Source organism: Podarcis raffonei, chromosome 7, assembly GCF_027172205.1.
Source record: "Podarcis raffonei isolate rPodRaf1 chromosome 7, rPodRaf1.pri, whole genome shotgun sequence".
In the NCBI taxonomy this organism is placed as follows: domain Eukaryota; kingdom Metazoa; phylum Chordata; class Lepidosauria; order Squamata; family Lacertidae; genus Podarcis; species Podarcis raffonei.
Window position 1 is genome coordinate 374,304 of NC_070608.1, and position 19,041 is coordinate 393,344.

The 19,041-nt window shown below is 59.3% G+C and overlaps 1 protein-coding gene across 1 annotated transcript in view; it reads right to left on the reverse strand.

The window, feature by feature from the left end:
- The window catches only part of PLEC (plectin), a 120,459-nt gene that overhangs the window by 85,166 nt on the left and 16,252 nt on the right, over positions 1 to 19,041 (reverse strand). Inside the window, exons 2-6 of the mRNA XM_053395664.1 lie at positions 7,925 to 7,986; positions 6,273 to 6,362; positions 3,926 to 4,003; positions 3,723 to 3,815; positions 1,390 to 1,556 (exon numbers count right to left, since the gene is read on the reverse strand). Coding sequence (XP_053251639.1) covers positions 1,390 to 1,556; positions 3,723 to 3,815; positions 3,926 to 4,003; positions 6,273 to 6,362; positions 7,925 to 7,986 — 490 coding nt within the window. The remainder of the gene's footprint in view (positions 1 to 1,389; positions 1,557 to 3,722; positions 3,816 to 3,925; positions 4,004 to 6,272; positions 6,363 to 7,924; positions 7,987 to 19,041) is intronic.

Here is a 19,041-nt window from a genome sequence, read left to right on the forward strand (position 1 = left end):
TTCCCCAGGGCCAGTAGGAAGCCCCCAACTGACACCCCCCATACACAGGTGCAGGAAGGAGAGGGAGGGGGAAGCACAGGGGAACATGGGGGGGGGGCTAGGAGACCCTCCTACATTTCCTGGAGCCGCAGCGTGGAATGGACAGAATACAGGGAGCCGCTGACGTTCCGGCCTCCTGCCAGCGCCCATCCTTCTTCGCCAGCCCCGTTGCAGCGCAGCAGCGTCTGTGCCCGCAGCCCAGAGTCCACGGCGGGCACCTCCTCACAGACCATCACCACCCGCTCCTGCTTGGCCCGCAGGGATCCAGACCCCACCAGGCCCCGGTGCCCGGGCCGGCGCCTGCCACGCGGATGCCCACTCATGCCCACACGCTCGGAGGAGGCAGCAGCAAAGGCGTCTGCTGCCTCTGGCCCCACTGCACTCACTGCTCCAAATGGAGCACGCCGGCAGGGTGGGCCGGATCCCCGCCCTGCTCCCAGCCACGTGTGGGAAGGTGGGGCAGGCGGGCGCCAGGCTCAGACTTGTTGCAGCTTTGCAGATCCGCCATTGCCATCCGGCCCACCGCCAGGACTGCTCTGCCAACAACCTTCTCCCTCACACTCTTCCAGGCTGAGGTTGGGGCAGGGGGAGAGATGTTCCCCACAATTCTTGGGGACCCAGAGTGGGGGGAGAAGGGGAGCACAGAAGGGCCCACCCCCCACCCCCGCCTGAGCCTGGCGGGTCCCAGTGCCTCTCCCTGCTGCAGGCCGCCTCTGAGCAAACGAGCCCAGCCAAGTGGGTGCAGGCAAGCTCTCATGGGGGGCGGAGAGGAAGGTGGGGGGCAGGAGGAAGAGATGGGGCAGAGCGGGAGAGCAGGGGCTGCAGTCCCGCAAGCAACGCCTGAGCTGCTCTGCATGGAGGCCCAGGGCTCACCCAGAGGGAGAAGCAGCGGACGGGGCCATTCTGCCCCTGGCAGACCACCCAGTGCCAGAGTCAGGCCGGCTGAGACTCTAGTTGCAGGGATGGAAGGGAATTGGGGGGCTAGGAAAAATGCATGCCGGCCCCCTCCTTTGTACTCTCAAACTTCAAGCAACTTTTTGAAGAGAAAGGATATTTGGGGCAGCAGGAAATGTGGGGCGTGTGGGGATTGCTTTCCCTTTCCTCCGCTGCCTCCCCAGATCTCCTTCCCCATGTCGTCCCTCTGACCCCCCCCCACTTCACAGTGTTTCACTTCCCCTCCTTTTCCATCCCTCCACCAAACCACAAACCCGCAGGGTCTCCCTCGAGGGCTGGGCTGCGTGTGAGTCATCGGACGAACAGCATTGAGACACTCTGCGTATATCCTACTTTCCCTGCATCCAGATTTGTGTTTGATTAAAACTCTCCCCCTCCTGCAGACCCCCCCCTTACTTGTGGCGGTGGATGATGGCGTTGAAGAGGCGCCCATCTCGCCAGCTGGTGGTGAAGTTGTCGCAGCGCAGGCCCTGGTAGCCTTCGACCATCCGCTGGGACCACAGCAGCAGCTTCTCCTTGGCGGTCATGTCCTCCGACTGGCCGCTCACCTGGATGTCCGAGATCTGTGAGCGAGGGAAGCCAAGGGGTGAGCTGGGCGGGCACAGGTGGGGGGCACCCAGGGCCAGCATCGTTCTGCAGCAAAAACGCACGGCAGCCCCACGGCCCATGCCAAGGGAGCTGAGGAGGAGGAATGGACATGTGTGTTCTGCACACTGGGCAGGGGCGCCCAGGAGAGCCAAACGGGAATCGGGCGGCCAAGCAGATTCCTGCCTGGCTTCTAAGCCAGAAGGGCCTGAGGGAGGGCAGAGGGCTGCTCTTGCGCTCCAATCCTGTTTTGGGGCATCTGGTTGGCCCTTGTGGGACAGGGGGCTGGGCTAGAGGGGGCCCCTCGGGTCTCATCCAGCAGGCTCTGCTGGTGTCCTTATGCGGCTGGATCAAGGCAGCATCCTGTTCTCACAGTGGCTGCCAGATGCCAGATGCAGAGAGGGGTGCCCACTGGGTCCCCCAAGGGGCACGTGCCCCCCTCCCTTCTCCCCACCCCACCCCCTCTTCTCTGGGGCACAAGCCAAGGTGGTTGCATCAGCGTCTAGCGCTGGAAAATCTGTGTGTCCTGGAGCAAGGGGTGAGTCAGGCCCAGCCAGCCACAGACTGCGCTCCTGCTGCAACCACAGCTCACAGCAGCGGCCCCACCCAGAGTGCTCCTCCCCAGCCCCTCCCCTGCACAAGGAAGAGCCTCTCTCCTGGCTCTCCTTCTATGCACCCTCACTCTGCATAAAAGAATGGGGGGGGGGAGAAAGGAGGCAGCGAGGGAGGGGCCTTTCCAGCAGAGCCCTCCATTGCCCAGTGCCCCCCAGGCAAAGCCTCTCCTATCCTCCCAACCTCCCACAATTCACTGACTGGTTGGATGTTTTGCTCCAGTTACGCCTCATCTTTGCTTCCAAGAAGATCAAGGCAGCAGAGAATGGTTTAATCCTGCTCATTTAATCCCCAGAACACCCCTGCAGGGCAGGCTGAGAGGCAGCGACTGGCCCAAGGTCACCCTGCAATCTGAGTCACCCAGTGGGGATTCAAACGCCGCTCTCCCAGGTCCTCGCCTGGCCCTCCAACCACTGCCCCCCACTGCCCCTTGTCTTAAAATGCTGGTGCATCTTGAGGGGACCCAGCCCACGAGGTGGAGCAGCTCCCTGAGCCGGGGGGGGGGCCTGAACTGTGGGGCTGGGCCACAACTCAGCCAGGACTCTTCGCTGGAGCTCAATGTGACTGATCTGTTTGACTGTGTTGTCTGAGATCTGGATGACCAACAAGCCAAGAGACAGGAGCTGGGGGAGGGGATCCTGCACCTTGATCTATCGGCTACTTTTAAAATGAGGCTGCATTTTAAATTGCATTTTCACCTGTATTTTAAATAGGGTTGTTTTTCTTTCCCCCTATTATGTTTCTACTGTGATTTTATTGGTGTTAGCCACCCTGAGCCCGGCTTTGGCCGGGGAGGGCGGGTATTATTTTTTTATTATTATTATTATTCGCTTCCCTTCCCTTCCCCTCAGAAGACCCTCCCTGCCCTGCCCTGGCATGGAATGAAGAGTATAGGGAATTTATTCCAGAAGATTGTTGTGATTTTGAGGCGATAGTGATCTGACATACTCAACTCTTCCTGACTCTGGTTATCTGTGTTTTATTACTTTCTCTATCCCTTGCAAAGAAGTCTTTGATGTGTGGTCTGTTGGCAAACAGCACTGGTCAGTAAAAGCCTTTGATGTCTGGCCTGCCTTTTTGTCTTTGATGTAGAATAGCTGGTAGCCAAACCTGTCCTGGCCCTAAGAGGGCATGGCCTCTCTAAAATATCTAGTTTTTGAGCATGGCAGTGAGAAGCTGGGCACAGAGTCATGGCCAGAGGGTTGGGCAAAGGAAGACTAACTGAGGGGGGAATCACTTTGCCCCTTCTTTGAGCTTCCCAGTGGAAGACTGAAGCACTGCTTGGTAATGTATATTTTACCTGCTGTTCAGAATAAAATCTGTAATCTTCTTGCCCACTTGCCTTTGTATTGATTCTGAATCTAATTTTAAAAGAACCACCTTGCATTTGACAAGACAGGTCGCTCACTGGCAGGCCTCAGGGGCCACCACCAGGCAGGCAGGCTCTGGCATAGCTGCGCCCAGGCCCATTTCCCATGCCAGAGCTCAGTGCCCCCCCGGTGCCCCCCCAGCAGGCTCCCCTCCCCTCTTACCTGGAAGTGGAGGATGATGGTCCAGATGAGGCCCAGAGTCAGCTTGGGGTTTCCGTCCGCAATGTCATCGTTCCGGATATTGACCAGCTTCACCTGGGAAATGGCAGGTCACGCCCATTATCAGGGGGGCTCCAGCCCCCCCGACCCCTCAAGGCAGGCCAGGCCGGACTCCCTCCCTCCCTTCACCAGATCCCGGGTCTCACCTGCCGGTGCTTCAGGTAATCCAGGGCAATCTGCACATTCTGGAGCTTGTGGAACCGCATCCGGCCCTTTTCGCGGGGCTGCGGGGGGAGCGGGAGGGAAGTCAGGATCTCTGCCCTGCCAGGCTCCACCTCTGGGTGCAGTGACCCCCCCTCAAAAAAAAAGCCCTGCCCTAGTCCAAACAAGCCTCCCCAGCAGAGAATCCCAGCCCAGCAGGAGGAAAGAAGGGGGAGGCCAGTCCCCAAATCCTTCCTGCCAGACACAAGTCAGAAAACAATGTCCAGGAAATGCCCCCCCCATCGGACACCTTCAGGCAGCGGCCAGTGTAAAGGCTTCTGTCATCCGCCTCCCCCCCCCCTTCCTGGCTTGCTTCCTGCGCCATAGACTGGCCCATCTGAGGAACCCCCTACCCTTGCCCAGCTATGGGGCTGGCACAAGGAGAAGAGGCAGGAGGCAGTTACAGAGAACCCCTCTTCCCTCTTTGCAAGCACAGATCCTGCCCCCCCCCAGCCAAGGCCCGGCTGAAGCCAAACCTGGGGGGCTGGGGAATGGTTTGCTGGCATCTTCACTGGCCCTCCCCCCCTCCCATTTAGCACCCTGATGCCCACAATCTGGTGGGTTCTGGGGCTCCCCTCTGCCTCTGCCATGGGCACAAAGGGAGGATAACTCCTCCAATAGCCACATGGCTGGAGGCAGGGGGACAGCGCCCCCCCATCCAGGCCTGGCATTAGCTAGCCATGAGCAGAGGCACCAACGTCCAAGAGAGAATGGGGGGGGGGGGTGCCACCGTGTGTGTGATGTCAGGATGTTGGGAGGAGCCAGGAGCAGAGATGAATGTGGGGGCTGCATGGTTTCAAGGGCCAACAGCTCTTCCTCCACCCCTTTTGAACTCTGGGGAGCCCCCAAAGTATTGGGCCCCCCCAAAGAGCTCAGCCCCTGGGAGGTGGCACCTCTGGCCGTGTGCTAGGCGGGAGCAACAGCACTTCTGCGCCAGCAAGAGGGAGGTGGGTCTCCTTGGCACCCACCCCAGCAGCTCAACCCAGGGCAGGCGTGCGGGTGGCGGATGCAATGCCATGCAGAAAGCGACAAGGGGGGGCGGAGCAGAACCACTCACCAACCGCAAGTTCCGGATCACATCGCGCTCTCTGGGCTGCGGGGCGGCGGCAGGTGGGAGCCGAGCAAAGAGGGGGGCAGAGGCCAAAGGGCAGCAGTCAGAAGGCAGAGTCCCGCCCGGAGGAGAGACAAACAGAGCGGGCAGCAGAGAGAGAGAGAGAGAGAGAGAGAGAGACAGAGAGAGACCCCCGTGCAGCGCACAAGAGTTACGGTGTTAGAGCGCATAGACAGAGGGGGGAGGCGGGGGGAGCAACCGAAGACGAGAGCAGCAGGTGAGCAGCTGTTATTCCCAGGCAGGGCAGGCACCCAGCGTTGCGCTGCAAAGTTCCTGGGGCAAAAGGTGGGCGACGCCTCCTCAAACTAACTCTCTGGACCTCTGGAGTTGTGGAAGGTGGGGTGGGTGCTCTGAACCCCAAAGGGAGCCTGGGTTGGTCTTGGGGGTCCCCGTTCCTCTAAGGGGCTCCAGGGCTCTCTGCCTGCCTGTGCCCCACACTTGCTGCCTTCTCTAGGGCAACCCTCCCCCCCTGCAATTGGGGCATAGACGGACTGTGGACTGGAAGATTGGGGGGGGCGTATTTAGGAGACCCCTGCAAGCAGATGAAAACATTAGCAGGATTCTAATAACACTTGTAACGTAACAATTACTACGGACAATTGTAAAATATGGATTATGAAATAATACGCAGCTGAAAATGTTGCCCATGGGGCCCAGGATGGAGGCAAGTCTGGAGATTCCAATAAATCTCTAAATATGGACATGTATTTGGTATTGCTGTATCTTTACATTAGTAAAATCAAATGCAAATTATGTTTTTTTAAAGGAAGATGGGGGGGGCAGCTGGGCAAGAGCAAAGAAGCACCCTTCCTGCCCCCCCCCATGCTTCTCTCGTTTTTTAAAGAAAGAGCTGGACTCTCAGACTCAGGTGGGCTGCAAAATGGAGTTGGCAGGCACAGAGCACTGGATGGGGGGACATCCCCCCCCAAAAAAAGTCTGCCTGGGAGCTGGCAAGTCCAGGCTCAGCAGGGACCCCGGGGGGAGGGGTCTGAGAGGGGAACCCCCAAGCAGGAGGGCAAAGGGAAGGGGGGGTGGGGAGCAGGCAGGAGAGGAGGGGGCTAAAACACTCCGGGGGGGCAGTGCAGCATTCAGAGGGGGCCTTGTTGGCCAGACTTGCTTTCCTGCTATCTGGGGGTACGGGGGGGCTGCACGTCCCCCGGGGGGGGGAGGTTTATACGTACCAGAGTATCTCCTGAGAGCACCTCCAGGAGGGAGATGAGGTTGTGCCCATCGCGGAGGTCTTCGTAGAGGTCGTTGACATGGCGATGGGCCTGGAAGGGGCAAAGAGAGAGTCAGGACCGGCAGGGGGGGAGCCAGGCAGCCCCCCTCCCACCCATTGACACCAGCAAGCAAAGGGCAAGACCTGAAACTAGGGATCCCAGGCCCTGACCACACAGGGGGCACTGGTCCCATCCTGAAAGGAGCCCCCACCCCCAGGCCTGGCCAACCTTAAAACATTTAACCCTAAAGGGATCCCCTCTCCACTCTTAGGGGCCTCCGAGAGGATCCCTCGTTCAGCAGACCCTCCTGGCAGCAGCAGCCACCTGGGGGGGGCACAGTGCAAGGGGTGGGGGCTGCAGTTCAGCAGCAGGGAAGCTGTGGGAGCCCCCCCTCCAGGGAAACGGGAAAGTCCCCTGAAAGGCCAGGGAGTCACCGGCCGGCCGCCTGACTCTCCGCGAGGCACCTTTGGGTGTTCAGATGGACAGAGCAGAAGGAAATATGGAGAGAAAGGAGGAGAGAGCAAGACAGAGCCCTGGGCACCTCCTGGGCACCTACCTCTGCTCGCCAGTGCTGTTGCCAGGAAGGAGGAAGAAGAGGAGGAGGAGGAGGAGGAGGAGGAGGAGGAGGAGGAGAGGAGGCAGGAAGAGAGAGAAAGAGGTTAGGAAGAAGAGGAAGCAGACCCAGAGAGAGCCCGGGGGGCACAGCATGCCAAGGGACGGAACCTGCCTGGTGCCTGGCACTGGTGGGTTCACATTGGGCATCCCAGCCCTTGCCCCCACCAGGCCTGGCAGGGGCACCACATGGCCAAGGGCACCAGGGTCCCACCAGGCAGGTTTTTACCTCTCATGAGGCTGCCGGTTGTGGAGAGAATAGCCCTCACCCCTGATGAATGCATTCAGCTTTTACTCAGAGGAGACCCATTGAAATTGATGGTCAGCTCAGCTGGTTAGAGCATGTTGCTGATATTGCCAAGGTTTCAAAGCAAAGGAGTCCCTTCCGGGGATGGGGCTGCCCCCCCCAGGTGCCACTGGCTGGCAAGACCCTGGAGGGTCTGGGTGTTGGGGGCCATGGGGCCTGCAGCCCCAAAGGAAGGAGGAGGACAGCCCAGCCCAGCCCCAAGTGACTGTGATTCCTGCATTGCAGGGGGGCTGGACTAGATGAGCCTTGGGGTCCCTCCCAGTTTGACAATCCTACAGTTCTGTGGGCACCTCTGGCAACAGGAGTCACAGGACTGGGCGGGGGGGCAGACCACGCCCCACAACCACAGAGATAATAGACCCATTCAGAAGTGAAGGGGGTTGGGGGGGTGTTCTTTCCACCAGAGGGGAAGGAAATATGGGGTGTGTCAGATCCAGAATGGGATGGTTGTCTGCCAGGGGAGTGGGGGAGGGAAGAGAAAGAGGCAACCTTCAACCAGTCCCCCCCCCCATGTCCTTGGCAAAGCTGGGTCTTCGCCCACCCAAAGCCCCCCCCAGCCAGAGTGTCCTCAGATTGATTTAGTTGGAATATATTTCTCTCACACTTTGCAGCCCTGAGAGGCTCTCAGCCTGGCCTGCCATCTCCCGGGGATTTTTTTTTGGGGGGTGCAGGGGAAGGTGTCCCCAGCCCTTACCTTGATAAGGTGTTTGTTGACCCATTTGGTGAAGGTTTTCTTCTGGACCCGATCCCGTTCGTCTGCAAGAGAGGAGAGGCGGACATGAGCCGAGGGGCTGGAGAGAGCAGCTCAGAGAGAGTTTGGGGGCAGCCCCCACCTCCAGGAAGGAAATTGCAGAGGGGGGTGGCGGCAGCGGCAGTCGTATCCAGAATCACCACCAGGCGCAGGGAGGTGATTCACCCAGTGCAACAGGAAGGAAATGCAAGAGTGACTCAGGCCCCGGGTGCCAGCCCCTTACACCATCACCCTTAGCAGGCCTGGCACAAAAGCCAAGGCCCCCAGCAAGAGAAAAAGAGGCTCCCCCAGCCCCTCCCACAAAGGCCTCCCCACCACACTCACGGAGGAAGCTGCCCTCCCCTCAGGCCATCAGGTCCACAGTTCAGGGTCATCTGCACCCCTGACCCCCAAAACTTTTGGAATCCACTGCCCCCTCAGTTCCATAAGCTCAAGCCCAGTGCCCCCCACCCTGTCCTAGAAAAAGGATTATTCGGAATAGCAGTTTGCATGACCCCCAAAGGAAGATAATAACACAATAAAATGCGAGGCAACGACAATTAACCGCACGTGTATTCAAAATCCAATTAAAACTAATTAAGGCAACAAAACTGATGAACTTTATCCGGTGATACCAGCTTTCCAAAGTCCTGCGCTTGCTCTGTGCCCTCCGCTTTCGCCACCACAGTCCCTCCTCCTCCTCCTCCGGCCAGCTGCACACCAGGAGCCAGGCCTGAGGGGCTTTGCTGGGCCAGAGTCCTTCCCCCTGGCGCTTGGGACGCCTCCAAACCAGCACCCCATGAGGACACGGGGCCCAGAGACATTTTCAGGGGTCCCAGTGAAGTGCCACCAACAGGTCCATCTCCTGTGGGTCTGGGTATAATCCCTGTCCAGTCACCCGAGTCCATGGCTAGGGGCACATTCGTGGGCCACAGGAAGCCCAGAGGCCACAGCAATCAGGAGGAGTGCCCCCCCATGACAACAATGGGGCACCCAGGGAGAAAGGAATCAGCTGCACAGGTGGAAACGGAAGAGAGCACCCAAAAAAACCCCCACCCTCCTGGAAAGACCCTGCCCTGTAAGAGGTGGCAGAAAGAGGCCTGGCTCCTCTGCCCAAACTTGGTGTGAGCACAGTCTGCCTCAACCCCACGGTGCCCTCGGACAGGGGGTTGGACTAGATGACCCCTGAGGTCCCTTGCCACTCCGCAGTTCCATGACTCTAAGACAGGATTCCCTGGGGAAGGGGGGTCTTGCCCGGGAACAGGCTGCCACCTGGGCCGGCAATCTAACTAAGTGGTCACTGGGTGTCCCTCTCTGCCCCCAGGAGACCCCTCGGCCATCCCCTGGCGCCTGGGCCGGGCGCCCTGGCTCTGCCCCCATGTGACCGGTTGCCATGGCTTCCGGGCCAGACCAGGGGCTGGCTTGTTGTGTCTCGCTCCCTTCCTCCTCCTCCTCTGGCTCCTGCAGGCTGGGATTTGCCCAGCAGAAGCAGAGCAGCCAGGAGCCCTGGAAGCTCAGGGCCGGCCCCTCCCCACCCCGACAGGGAATGTGTGGGGAGTGCCCAACCCACCCCAAGGCCTCCTGTGCTGCCCCCCACTCCTGGCTGGCAACCCACAGCCTCCTAAGGGGCTGGGCAAGGAAGCTCTCCTAGAATATCCCCCCACACCTGGATTTTTTTGGGGGGTGGAGAGTCAACAGGCGCAAATCTACAGGGGGTGGAAAGCCTAACCTGTTGAATTTCTGCCTGTTGAAGGCACAGGGGCCCCACTAAAAGGTGGCAAGCCCACCCAGGTCTGAGAGCAAAAAAGCAGCCACAGCCCCTACTCAAGGTGGGCACACACAGCACAGCCACCCCAGGAGACCCAGCTGTGCCAGGCTTAGGGGGCCCCCAATACACTGAGGGCCTCAGAAAAAGCAGCCAACTGACTGAGCCCAGGGACACCCTGGAGTGCCTTTCAGGAGCACCTCACCAGCACCCCAAGCCCCAGACCTGCTGCCAAGGTGAGGGCACCTGCAGGAGCAAAGCTGCCCCACACGCGGTGCATGTGCAGGAACACACAAACACGCAGCCTGGCAGCAGCCACAACCCTTCTTGGACCTTCATCCTAGCCAGAGCCTCCCACTTCCCCATAGCGCAGGCCCCGCTGTGCGGAAGGAAGGAAGGAAGCTGTGGGGAAACGCAAAATGCAAAATGCCCCACCCATCGCCATCTCTGTCCCAGGTGGGGCAGCATTAACCCCTCTAGCACACCCACCCAGTACCTTTCTTGCCCTCGGACGCCCTGAGGACCGCCTTGTACAGGTTCTCGTCGGAGTTGCTCTGGTCAGCCAGCCCCGGGGAGGTGGGGGGGCCATCGGCCGCCTCTCGGCTGCGCAGCCTCTGCCGGGACATGGTGGGGGCAGTGGCTGTGGGCACAGGCTCCGGGCACAAGGCGCTGAACCAAACAGACTCGGCTCCTGGCAGCATCTAGATGCTGCCGCCAGCAACTGCCTGAGCCCTGCCCCAGCCGGGATGGGCCCTCAGCGCCTCCCCTGAGCCCTGCCCACCACTCCGAGGGAGGGGACTGGGCTTCCCCTGCTCTGCCCAGCCCAGCCCGGCAGGAAACCTCAGCTCTGCCCAGAGGGCTTCCTGAAAACTTAACCGCTTCCTGGCCAGCCTGCAATAGAGGCCTGGAAGAAGAGCTTGCCTTGCACCCAGCAAGGCGAGCAATAAAAGGGGATCAGGCCCCCTCTGCACCACTCCTACTTGTGCTTCCGCAATCAACACAGAGGGGAAACACAGCGCTCCTCTTTCCACCCAGAGTATACCCAAAGGAAGAACTTCTATCACCACTTTCATTCATGGTCCCTTTTAAGACTCCCAGCCAGCTCCACTCCCTGATCTGATGCAGGCAGGCCAGCAGAGTCACAGAAGTGTAGAGTTGGAAGGGAGCCCAGGGGTCATCTAGTCCAACCCCCCGCAATGCCAGAATCACAGCTCAATAATCCAGGGCAGGTGGTCATCCCATCTAGTTCTGAAAGCCTCCAATGAAGGAAAGTCCAGCACCTCTCAAGGCTGAGAGCAGGAGCGGGGGGGGGGAAGGATCATGGTGGGCAGTGTGTTGTGGTCTGGGTTCGAATCTCCACTTGCTGGGTAGCCTTGGGGAAAACCCTTCTCTCTGACTAGCCTACCTCACAGGGCTGGTGTGGAGATAAAATGAGATGCTGCCCCCAAGTGACTTGCAGAAGGGGCACCACGTGGGCCAGCCAGAGCCTGGGTGTGGCCGGGTCTTCCTAGCACCAGGGAAGAAGGTTGCTGCCAGCAGACTCAGAGGAAGAAGGCGGGGCTCCCAGCGCCCAGGAGGCAATAGCTGCCCCCCCCACCCCCACCCTGCTGCTCTCTCCCAGGGCCACTCAGCCATCCTGACAGGCCCAGAGTCTGGAAGCGTGGGCACAGCATTGGAGCTTGCCCGGGGGGAAGGCACCAGGCTGGCACGAGGCTGGGCTGTGACTCACCCTGCTAGTGGGGCAACGCCCAACTAATGGCCACAGGGCTGCGGGGGTGTTCGTGCGCCAACCCTCCCAAGGGCCCCTCCGCTCACACCGGGAGGCGCCCTGTCAGGTGCGGGCAGGGAGGAGGGAGCAGGGCAAAACCTTGCAGAAGGCGCAAGGGAAGGAGAAGGAACCCCACGCACACCTCAGGGGCGGGGGGGCAGCACCTTCATCCTTCTGTTCCTATGGCTTCCCAGTGGCTCTTCAGATCCCCCCCCCTCCTTGAGGGAAGAGTCTGGAGAAGGCCACTGGGTGCCACCCCACCCCACCAACGGTGCAGCTGGGAGCAGAGAGACACCCAGGGCAAAGTCTGCAGCGGCGGCTGCTCCAGTGGCTCCCCCCCCCCCCCGCCCTGCCACGGCCCCAGGAGCACATTCCAGGGCAGCCAGGCCCAGGCCCCGCCTGGCTCCCCAGAAGCAGAACTGGGCTGGGTCCCAGCACACCAGAGGAATGTGCAGCACAACAGTTTCGAAACCACAGAGAAGTTCCAGCTGCTGCCGCCGCAGCCAACACATCTGGGCCAGCGGCCTGCACTCTGATGCCAGAGGACGTGGGGACGCTGCTCACATCCTGCCCTGGTGCCAAGGCCCACACTGAGTCACACCACCACCACCACCAGCAGCACCGCATAGGCAGGGGACACAGTGGCTAAGGAATTGTGGGGAGGGAGGGAAAGGCTCTCCTGGGGGCAAAAAGAGGAAACAGGCAGGAGGCAGTTAGCTGTTTGCGCTGCTCCTCCCTGTGGTTCCCTCCACCCCACAGCCGCCCCTCCCTGGGCAAACCCAGGAGAAGGAAGGGCAGAACAAACAAGGCCTCGGGGAGAGCTGGGAACAGGCCCAGCCCCAAGCCAGGACTTGCCAGCCTCCAGCACCAAGGGGCACCCAGCTCCTCCATCAGGACAGTTTTGGGCCCCTCCTTCGCTCTCAAACGGGAAGCAGTGCAGCCCCCCCCCCCAAGTGTGGCACATGGAGAAATCAGGGGACTTTGGGCTCACGGCCTTCATCCGCTCTGGACCAGCACTGGGACAGGGCTCTCCAGGAAGCTTCCGTAGAAGAGCATCAGAATCTGACCAGAGGCCCTGGAGGGAATCAGAGTGGCAACAGATTCCCCAAGAGTAATCTATTCCAGCCTCCTGTAAATGCAGGAATCGCAGATAAAGAACGTAACCTTTACTTATAAGCCTCCAAGGAAGGCGAGTCTGGCCTGCAGTAGCCTCTCCCCCTCAGGAGCCCATTCTGCCCCTGGACCTGCAGGCAACGCCTTGCAGAGACAGCCTTATCTTCCTCCACGAAATCTCTCAAAGCCACTGTGCCCGGAGGGAGCAGATTCCAGGGGGTTAACTATGCGCCTTCCAGGTGATCTGACGCCAGGGTGACTCAGGGCTCCAGGGATCCTTCCGGTGCCGAGCAGTTGCCGCACTTGTGGGGCAAATCTTTGCATGCAGCAGCCTTGCCCCACAGCCAGCTCAGCCTCTACAGCCAGGCCCCTCTGAAAAGAGAGGCTTGGGAGCAGGGCCTGACTTGGGGGGGTGACCCTCCCCAGCCTGCATCTGTGTTGGGAGTAGAGGGAGCTTGAGTCTAACCCCCAGAGGGCCTGCACAGGTGAGCCAGCCCTGGCACAGCAGCAGGTCCCTGCCCCAAGGAGCTTACATTCTAAACGGAAAGAATGGTGCTTCCTCCTGTTGCAGGAATTTATGTATAGGTTTGGGGGGGGGGAGTTGCCCCTCCAGCAGATATCATGCACATGCAGCCCACTACCAAAATCAGCACCATCACTTTTGTGACTTGTCTCCACAAAACACTTTATCAGTTTCTTCCTATCTATTCAAAGGGCCTCAGCTGCACAATACCAAATGATAAATGAATCTATGTACTGGCTTACTTCAGAAATTCCTATAGACATGTGAGCTCAGGTCCTCAGCAGCCCCTCTGCCTGAGTGATAATCCCTGGCCTCCTGATACCTGAGTGCCAGACAGGTAGCCATTCCAGAAATAACAAACCCAGATGAAGACAAAAGGGTGTGATGTACTTGGCTGGGAAATAGGGAAATGTGAATATCTCTTTTAATAATAATAATAAAATAATAATAATAATAATAATATAATAATAATATAATAATAATAATAAATTTATTGTCATTGCCCCCTCTCGGGGACAACGAAATTACTTGACTGCTCCATAAAAACACTAATTAAAACAATACAGTATAGTACAGCAAGGAAGATTAGATGACTTTCAAAGTCCAGGCTTCCCATTCAGGGCCGAGATCGCTCTGGAGAAGAAGCTGTTCTTAAGACGGCTCGTTCTTGTCTTCATCGTCCTGTATCTCCGTCCCGACGGCAGGAGCTCGAAGAGACAGTGACCAGGATGCGATGGATCTTTTACTATGTCCAGTGCCTTCCTATGGCACCTTGTGGCATAAATCTGCTCTAAGGTGGAGAGTGGGCAGCCAACAATGCTCTCTGCTGCCTTAACAACTCTGCACAACCCCATCCTGTCCTGGGTAGTACAGCTTCCGTACCACACACATAAGCCATAAGTGAGCACGCTCTCAATGGCACAGTGATAGAAGGCAAGCAGCAGTTTCTGCGGAAGATGGTTTTTCCTTAGAATTCTCAAAAAGTACAGTCTCTGCTGCGCCTTCTTCACAAGCCCCCTTGTGTTGACACTCCAGGACAGATCCTCTTGTAATTCAGTGCCCAAAAATCTGAACGTTGTTACCCTCTCCACACAGACCCCATCAATCAAAAGTGGCTGGATATTGCTCTTCTGTCTCCTGAAGTCCACCACAAGCTCCTTTGTCTTCCTTGTATTTATGAGCAAGTTGTTAACTCTGCACCACTCTGTCAGCCGCTCCACCTCATCTCTATAATCCGTTTCACCCTCCCTTTCAGGGATGAGCCCAATCACGGTTGTGTCATCTGCAAATTTGACAACCCTATTACTAGGGTGAGCAGCGACACAATCGTACGTGTAGAGAATATAAAGGAGCGGACTGAGTACGCATCCCTGTGGTGTTCCTGTGTTAGTCTTAAGCATATTAGAGGTATAAGGGCCCAACCGAACCCTCTGGGAGCGGTCTGTCAAAAAGTCCAATATCCACCCACAAAGTGATAACGGAAGCCCCAGATCTTCCAGTTTAGACATCAGACGCTGTGGTAGAATGGTATTAAATGCCGAGCTGAAATCTAAAAAAAGCAGTCTGGCATAACCCCTCCGCTGCTCCAAATGTGCAAGGACGGCATGGAGGGCAATCGCCACAGCGTCCTCTGTCGATCTTTTCAATTTATAAGCAAATTGGAATGTGTCCAGTCCCTCTGGTAGGCAGGCAATGACATAATTTTGTACCAGCTTTTCAAAGCACTTCATGATTATGATTATAGGTGATTTTGTTCCACTTGATGGGTGTTTGGTGGAGGGCAAGGGGAACCATGGGGCAGGGTCCAGGATACTCAGATTCCTGCCACCAGACCTCCCCTTTCATGATGTAACCGTGATGTGTGTGTGATGTAGTGGAGGGGTGTGTGACATGGGGATTAAAAGGTAAAGGGACCCCTGACCATTAGGTCCAGTCGTGACCGACTCTGGGGTTGCAGCGCTCATCTCGCTTTATTGGCCGAGGGAGCCGGCGTACAGCTTCCAGGTCATGTGGCCAGCATGACTAAGCCGCTTCTGGAGAACCAGAGCAGCGCACGGAAACGCCCATTTACCTTCCCGCTGGAGGGGTACCTATTTATCTACTTGCACTTTGACGTGCTTTCAAACTGCTAGGTTGGCAGGAGCAGGGACTGAGCAACAAGAGCTCACCCCATCACGGGGATTTGAACCGCCGACCTTCTGATCGGCAAGTCCTAGGCTCTGTGGTTTAACCCATAGCGCCACCCATGTCCCTAACATGGGGATTAGCAGCTAATAAAAGTTTGGGTTCTCTTTTGTTTGGGACTTCCATCTTGTTCCACCTGGTGGCAGGTGGGAGTCCTGTCACAAAGACCAAGCCTACTGGCTGCTGCTTTGCTCTGGTCTTCCTGGCCAGTGTCCTTGTTTTTTGTCCCAGGGAGCCCTCAGATTTCTCCGTTAACACCCCCCCTTGCCTCTCCATCCTCTGCTCCCTCCTGTGTATTTTGGATCTCAGGCTCCTCAGGGCAGGAAGGATGCAAAGTGCTGACTGTAGGGCTACATTTCTTTCTGCAACCAAGTTCCTAGCGCAGAGGACGTCCACACCCAGCCGCCAGCAGAAACTGAGGAATTTATGCAAATTTGCCAAAGGACTGGGGTTGGCAGGGATCCCTCGGGCTCCTCCTTCCCCTTTGCTGCCAGGTGAGCCTGCCAAGGGCGGGAGGGGCTCCCTCCTCCTCCCCAGCCGACAGAAGCCCGACCAGGAACATTTTCCAGGCAGGACACCAGGCCGGCCGCTGCTTCCTCTGGGCTCCCTGCCCACCAGAAGGAAGGGGAAACTTTGATTCACAGTCTTCTAATGCAACCGTGTAATTAAAAATGGTTCCCAGGAGCTGAGCCCCCCCCCCCACAGAGACCACCCCAAAGGCATGGAGGACTTGGGAGAGAAGGAGCGGCGTTTGCTTCAAGAAGCCAGTTTGTTTTGCTGTTCGCTGCATTGTGAAAAACAATAAACACACTCGCGTATAGAGAAGTATTTTAAGACTTCCATTCTCCCGCGGCGCCTCTGCCTCCCACCCGCGTGACAAGGGCCCCTTAGGGGGTGCCAGTCCAGGCAGAGAGATGGGGCAGCCCCACCAGAGCCGGCTACAGCCGAGGAGACTCTAGTCAACCGCGCTCCCTGGGCTCTGGCCGGCAGCGGCGCTGGCAAAACGCTCTGAAGGGTCGGGAGCGCGCACCCAGCCAGGACTCCCTCCCTTGCGAGGGAGCGCGCGTGCGCGGGCTGGTTGCTACGGGGACGGGAGGCGGAGACAGCTCGTTCCGCGCCCCCTTTAACCCTCGGCTCGCCGCGGCTGAGGACGAGGAGGACCGAGCCTGGACGGCGCGCACCCTTGGCAGGAGGGAGGGGTGCAGCTGCTGCCTGGCAGTGCCCGCCTCCCACCGCCCGCTGGCAGCCACGCACCCACCTACCTACGCAGCAGAGCTGGCTGTAGAGAAGGCGCTGGCGGTAGCGCTCGGGGGCGCTGAGCCACTCCGAGGCGCCCAGCAGCACCTCCCGCTTGTAGGCGAAGTAGGCGCTCACCGACGGTTCCGCGCTCCCGCCGAGGGTGCTGCTGCTGCTGCTACGGGAAGCCATGGCGACGCGCTCTGGCTCCCTCCCGCCCGGACGGCTCGACGGCTCCGCCAGCAGGAAGCGCCCCGCCCCGCGCCCGCCCCTCGCCACCAGGCCCGGCTGCTGCCAGAGATGCGCACCGCCGACGGGCCAGGCCTGGGTGGGATTGGGAAAGGGGAGCCCAGAGGCCGTCTAGTCTAACCCTAACCGCGATCTAGGCCACTGCGCACACAGACAAACGCCCCCAGGCGCACACGGCAGGCGCGCGCTCTGCCAGCAGCAGACGGTGCACCAGCGCCGCGGGATGCGCAAAACGAACACCACAGGCTCTGGGAAAGGGCGCGCCCGTTCCAGTGCTGTTTTCAGTGTGCAATCATCGTCATAGAATCGCAGAGTTGGGAAGAACCACGGGGGTCATCTAGCCCTCGCAACCCCTCGCAAGGCAGGAAACGTTTTTGCGCAACGTGGGGCTCGAAGCCACGACCCTACAGACTGTGCTATCCCAAGGCCCTGCCGTTCAAAGAATTTTTTGCTCTTAATTTTGCAGCATTAAATGTGTGTTCGACACTTTATCTTCCTCTGTAGGGTCTTGTTGCGAAATTATTAAAATAATGTCTTAGTTTCCTGTTAATTGTGTTGCTCTGCAGGGATACATTCTATTTGTTTTCCTTCTGGTTTTGTTCGATGTTTCCATGCAGCTTGTAAACCGCTTTGAGGTTTGCCGCCGACTTAAAAACACAAAGCGATATAGAAACGAAACGAACGATAAAGAAATAATCATTAACCAGCCGCCTTCGGCAGACTGGCGGGAAATGCCAGGCGGGCACCCAGCCAGAAGTGGCCCCCGAGAGGGGAGCGGGCCGCCTCCCCGGCCCTCGGAGGATGCAGACGAGCGACAAGCGCCACCAGAGCCACCCTCGGGGGCGCGGCGAGAAGCCCCCCGGCAGAGGCAGCTCCGGCCCGCTGGGCGCTGCGGGACTCGAGCCAGCCGGTCCCCGAGGGAGCGAGCGAGGGAAGCCCCGCTGGAGCCGCGCGGGGACTCCGCACGTCGCCCTCTCGTCACCAGCGCCTTGGCCGGGCGCCTGGCGAGGGAGCCGGCGACGCCCTCGCCTCCCTCCCTGGCTGCGCAGTCAGCCAGTCCCACCAAAGTCCCGTCCAGATGCCTCTGCTCCTTCTCCAGCTCTCCAAGCCAGGCAGGGGGCACGAGGGGGCGGGCTGGGCAACCTCTGGCGCCCCCCGTGGGGTCTCGCGCCTGCCCACGAGCGGGAGCCCCCGGGACACGGTGGGGGGCCCTGGCCCGACTCCCCCGTGGGCCTCCCTGCGCAGGGAAAGGCCCGCCAGCCTGGCTATCTGGCCTCGCTCCCCCCGCGTGACCCCCGCTCCCACGTGCGCGTCTGCGCGGGACAGATAAGGCCGCGCGCGGCTGCGAAAGGGCGCGATAAGCGCAGCGGGGGGGAGAGAGGGGTGCTTTTTCCCTGCAGGCATCCGGCCCCCAGGGGGCTCCCTGGCCCCTGAGTCACGCTGGGAAATTCTCAGGGCCAGCCTGGTTCCCAGGGTCTGGGCGGGGTAGGGGGCAGCAGCAGGATCCCGCTGCCCCCCTTCCCTCCCCACGGAGCAGAGGGACAATTGAGTCACTTGGCATAATCAGAACCAGATTCCTGCACCAGAACAGCATCCGCCGCCCCCCCCCTTTCTGGCACAGCAGGGCGGGAAGATGGAAAAAGTGAATAAGGACTTGGGGGGGGGGAGGGTGTGCTGCGTCCGGGACAGGAAGAGCACGCAGGCGGCCTTTCCCGCTCACCAAAGCAGCGCCACACACCGCCCGCCAAGGCCCGCGCTCTGCACATGCTCAGAGGTGCCCTTTATGCTGCACACGCACCAACACGGCACTGACTGTCCCAGCCTTGAGGTCTGACTTCCTTCGCCCGCCCCCCAACAAAAAGCACCCCCTCAAAGAGAGAGCAAGACCTGGGGGGGTAGCAGTTGTGGGGGAGGAGATGGGTGCTGCTCCTGAAACTGCGGAGGAAAAGCAGGAACTCCCTCCTGGCCCGAAGGGGCAGAGAAGAGGCCACACAGCAGCGCCAGCACAGGCTGCCCGCTCTGCTCCCACCCCATAAGAAAGAGCAGGCTCTCCGGGTGAGAGACCCACAAGCAGAGGGGCTCATCATTATCCCCTAGGTGGCCGCTAGGGGGCTCCACAACCCCTCCAGCCAGGCCCAGCCAGGACGCCCCACTATCCCCCCTGCCTTTTACTCTCATCATCTGCCAGTGTCTAGAACATGGGTAGGCAAACTAAGGCCCGGGGGCCGGATCCCGCCCAATCA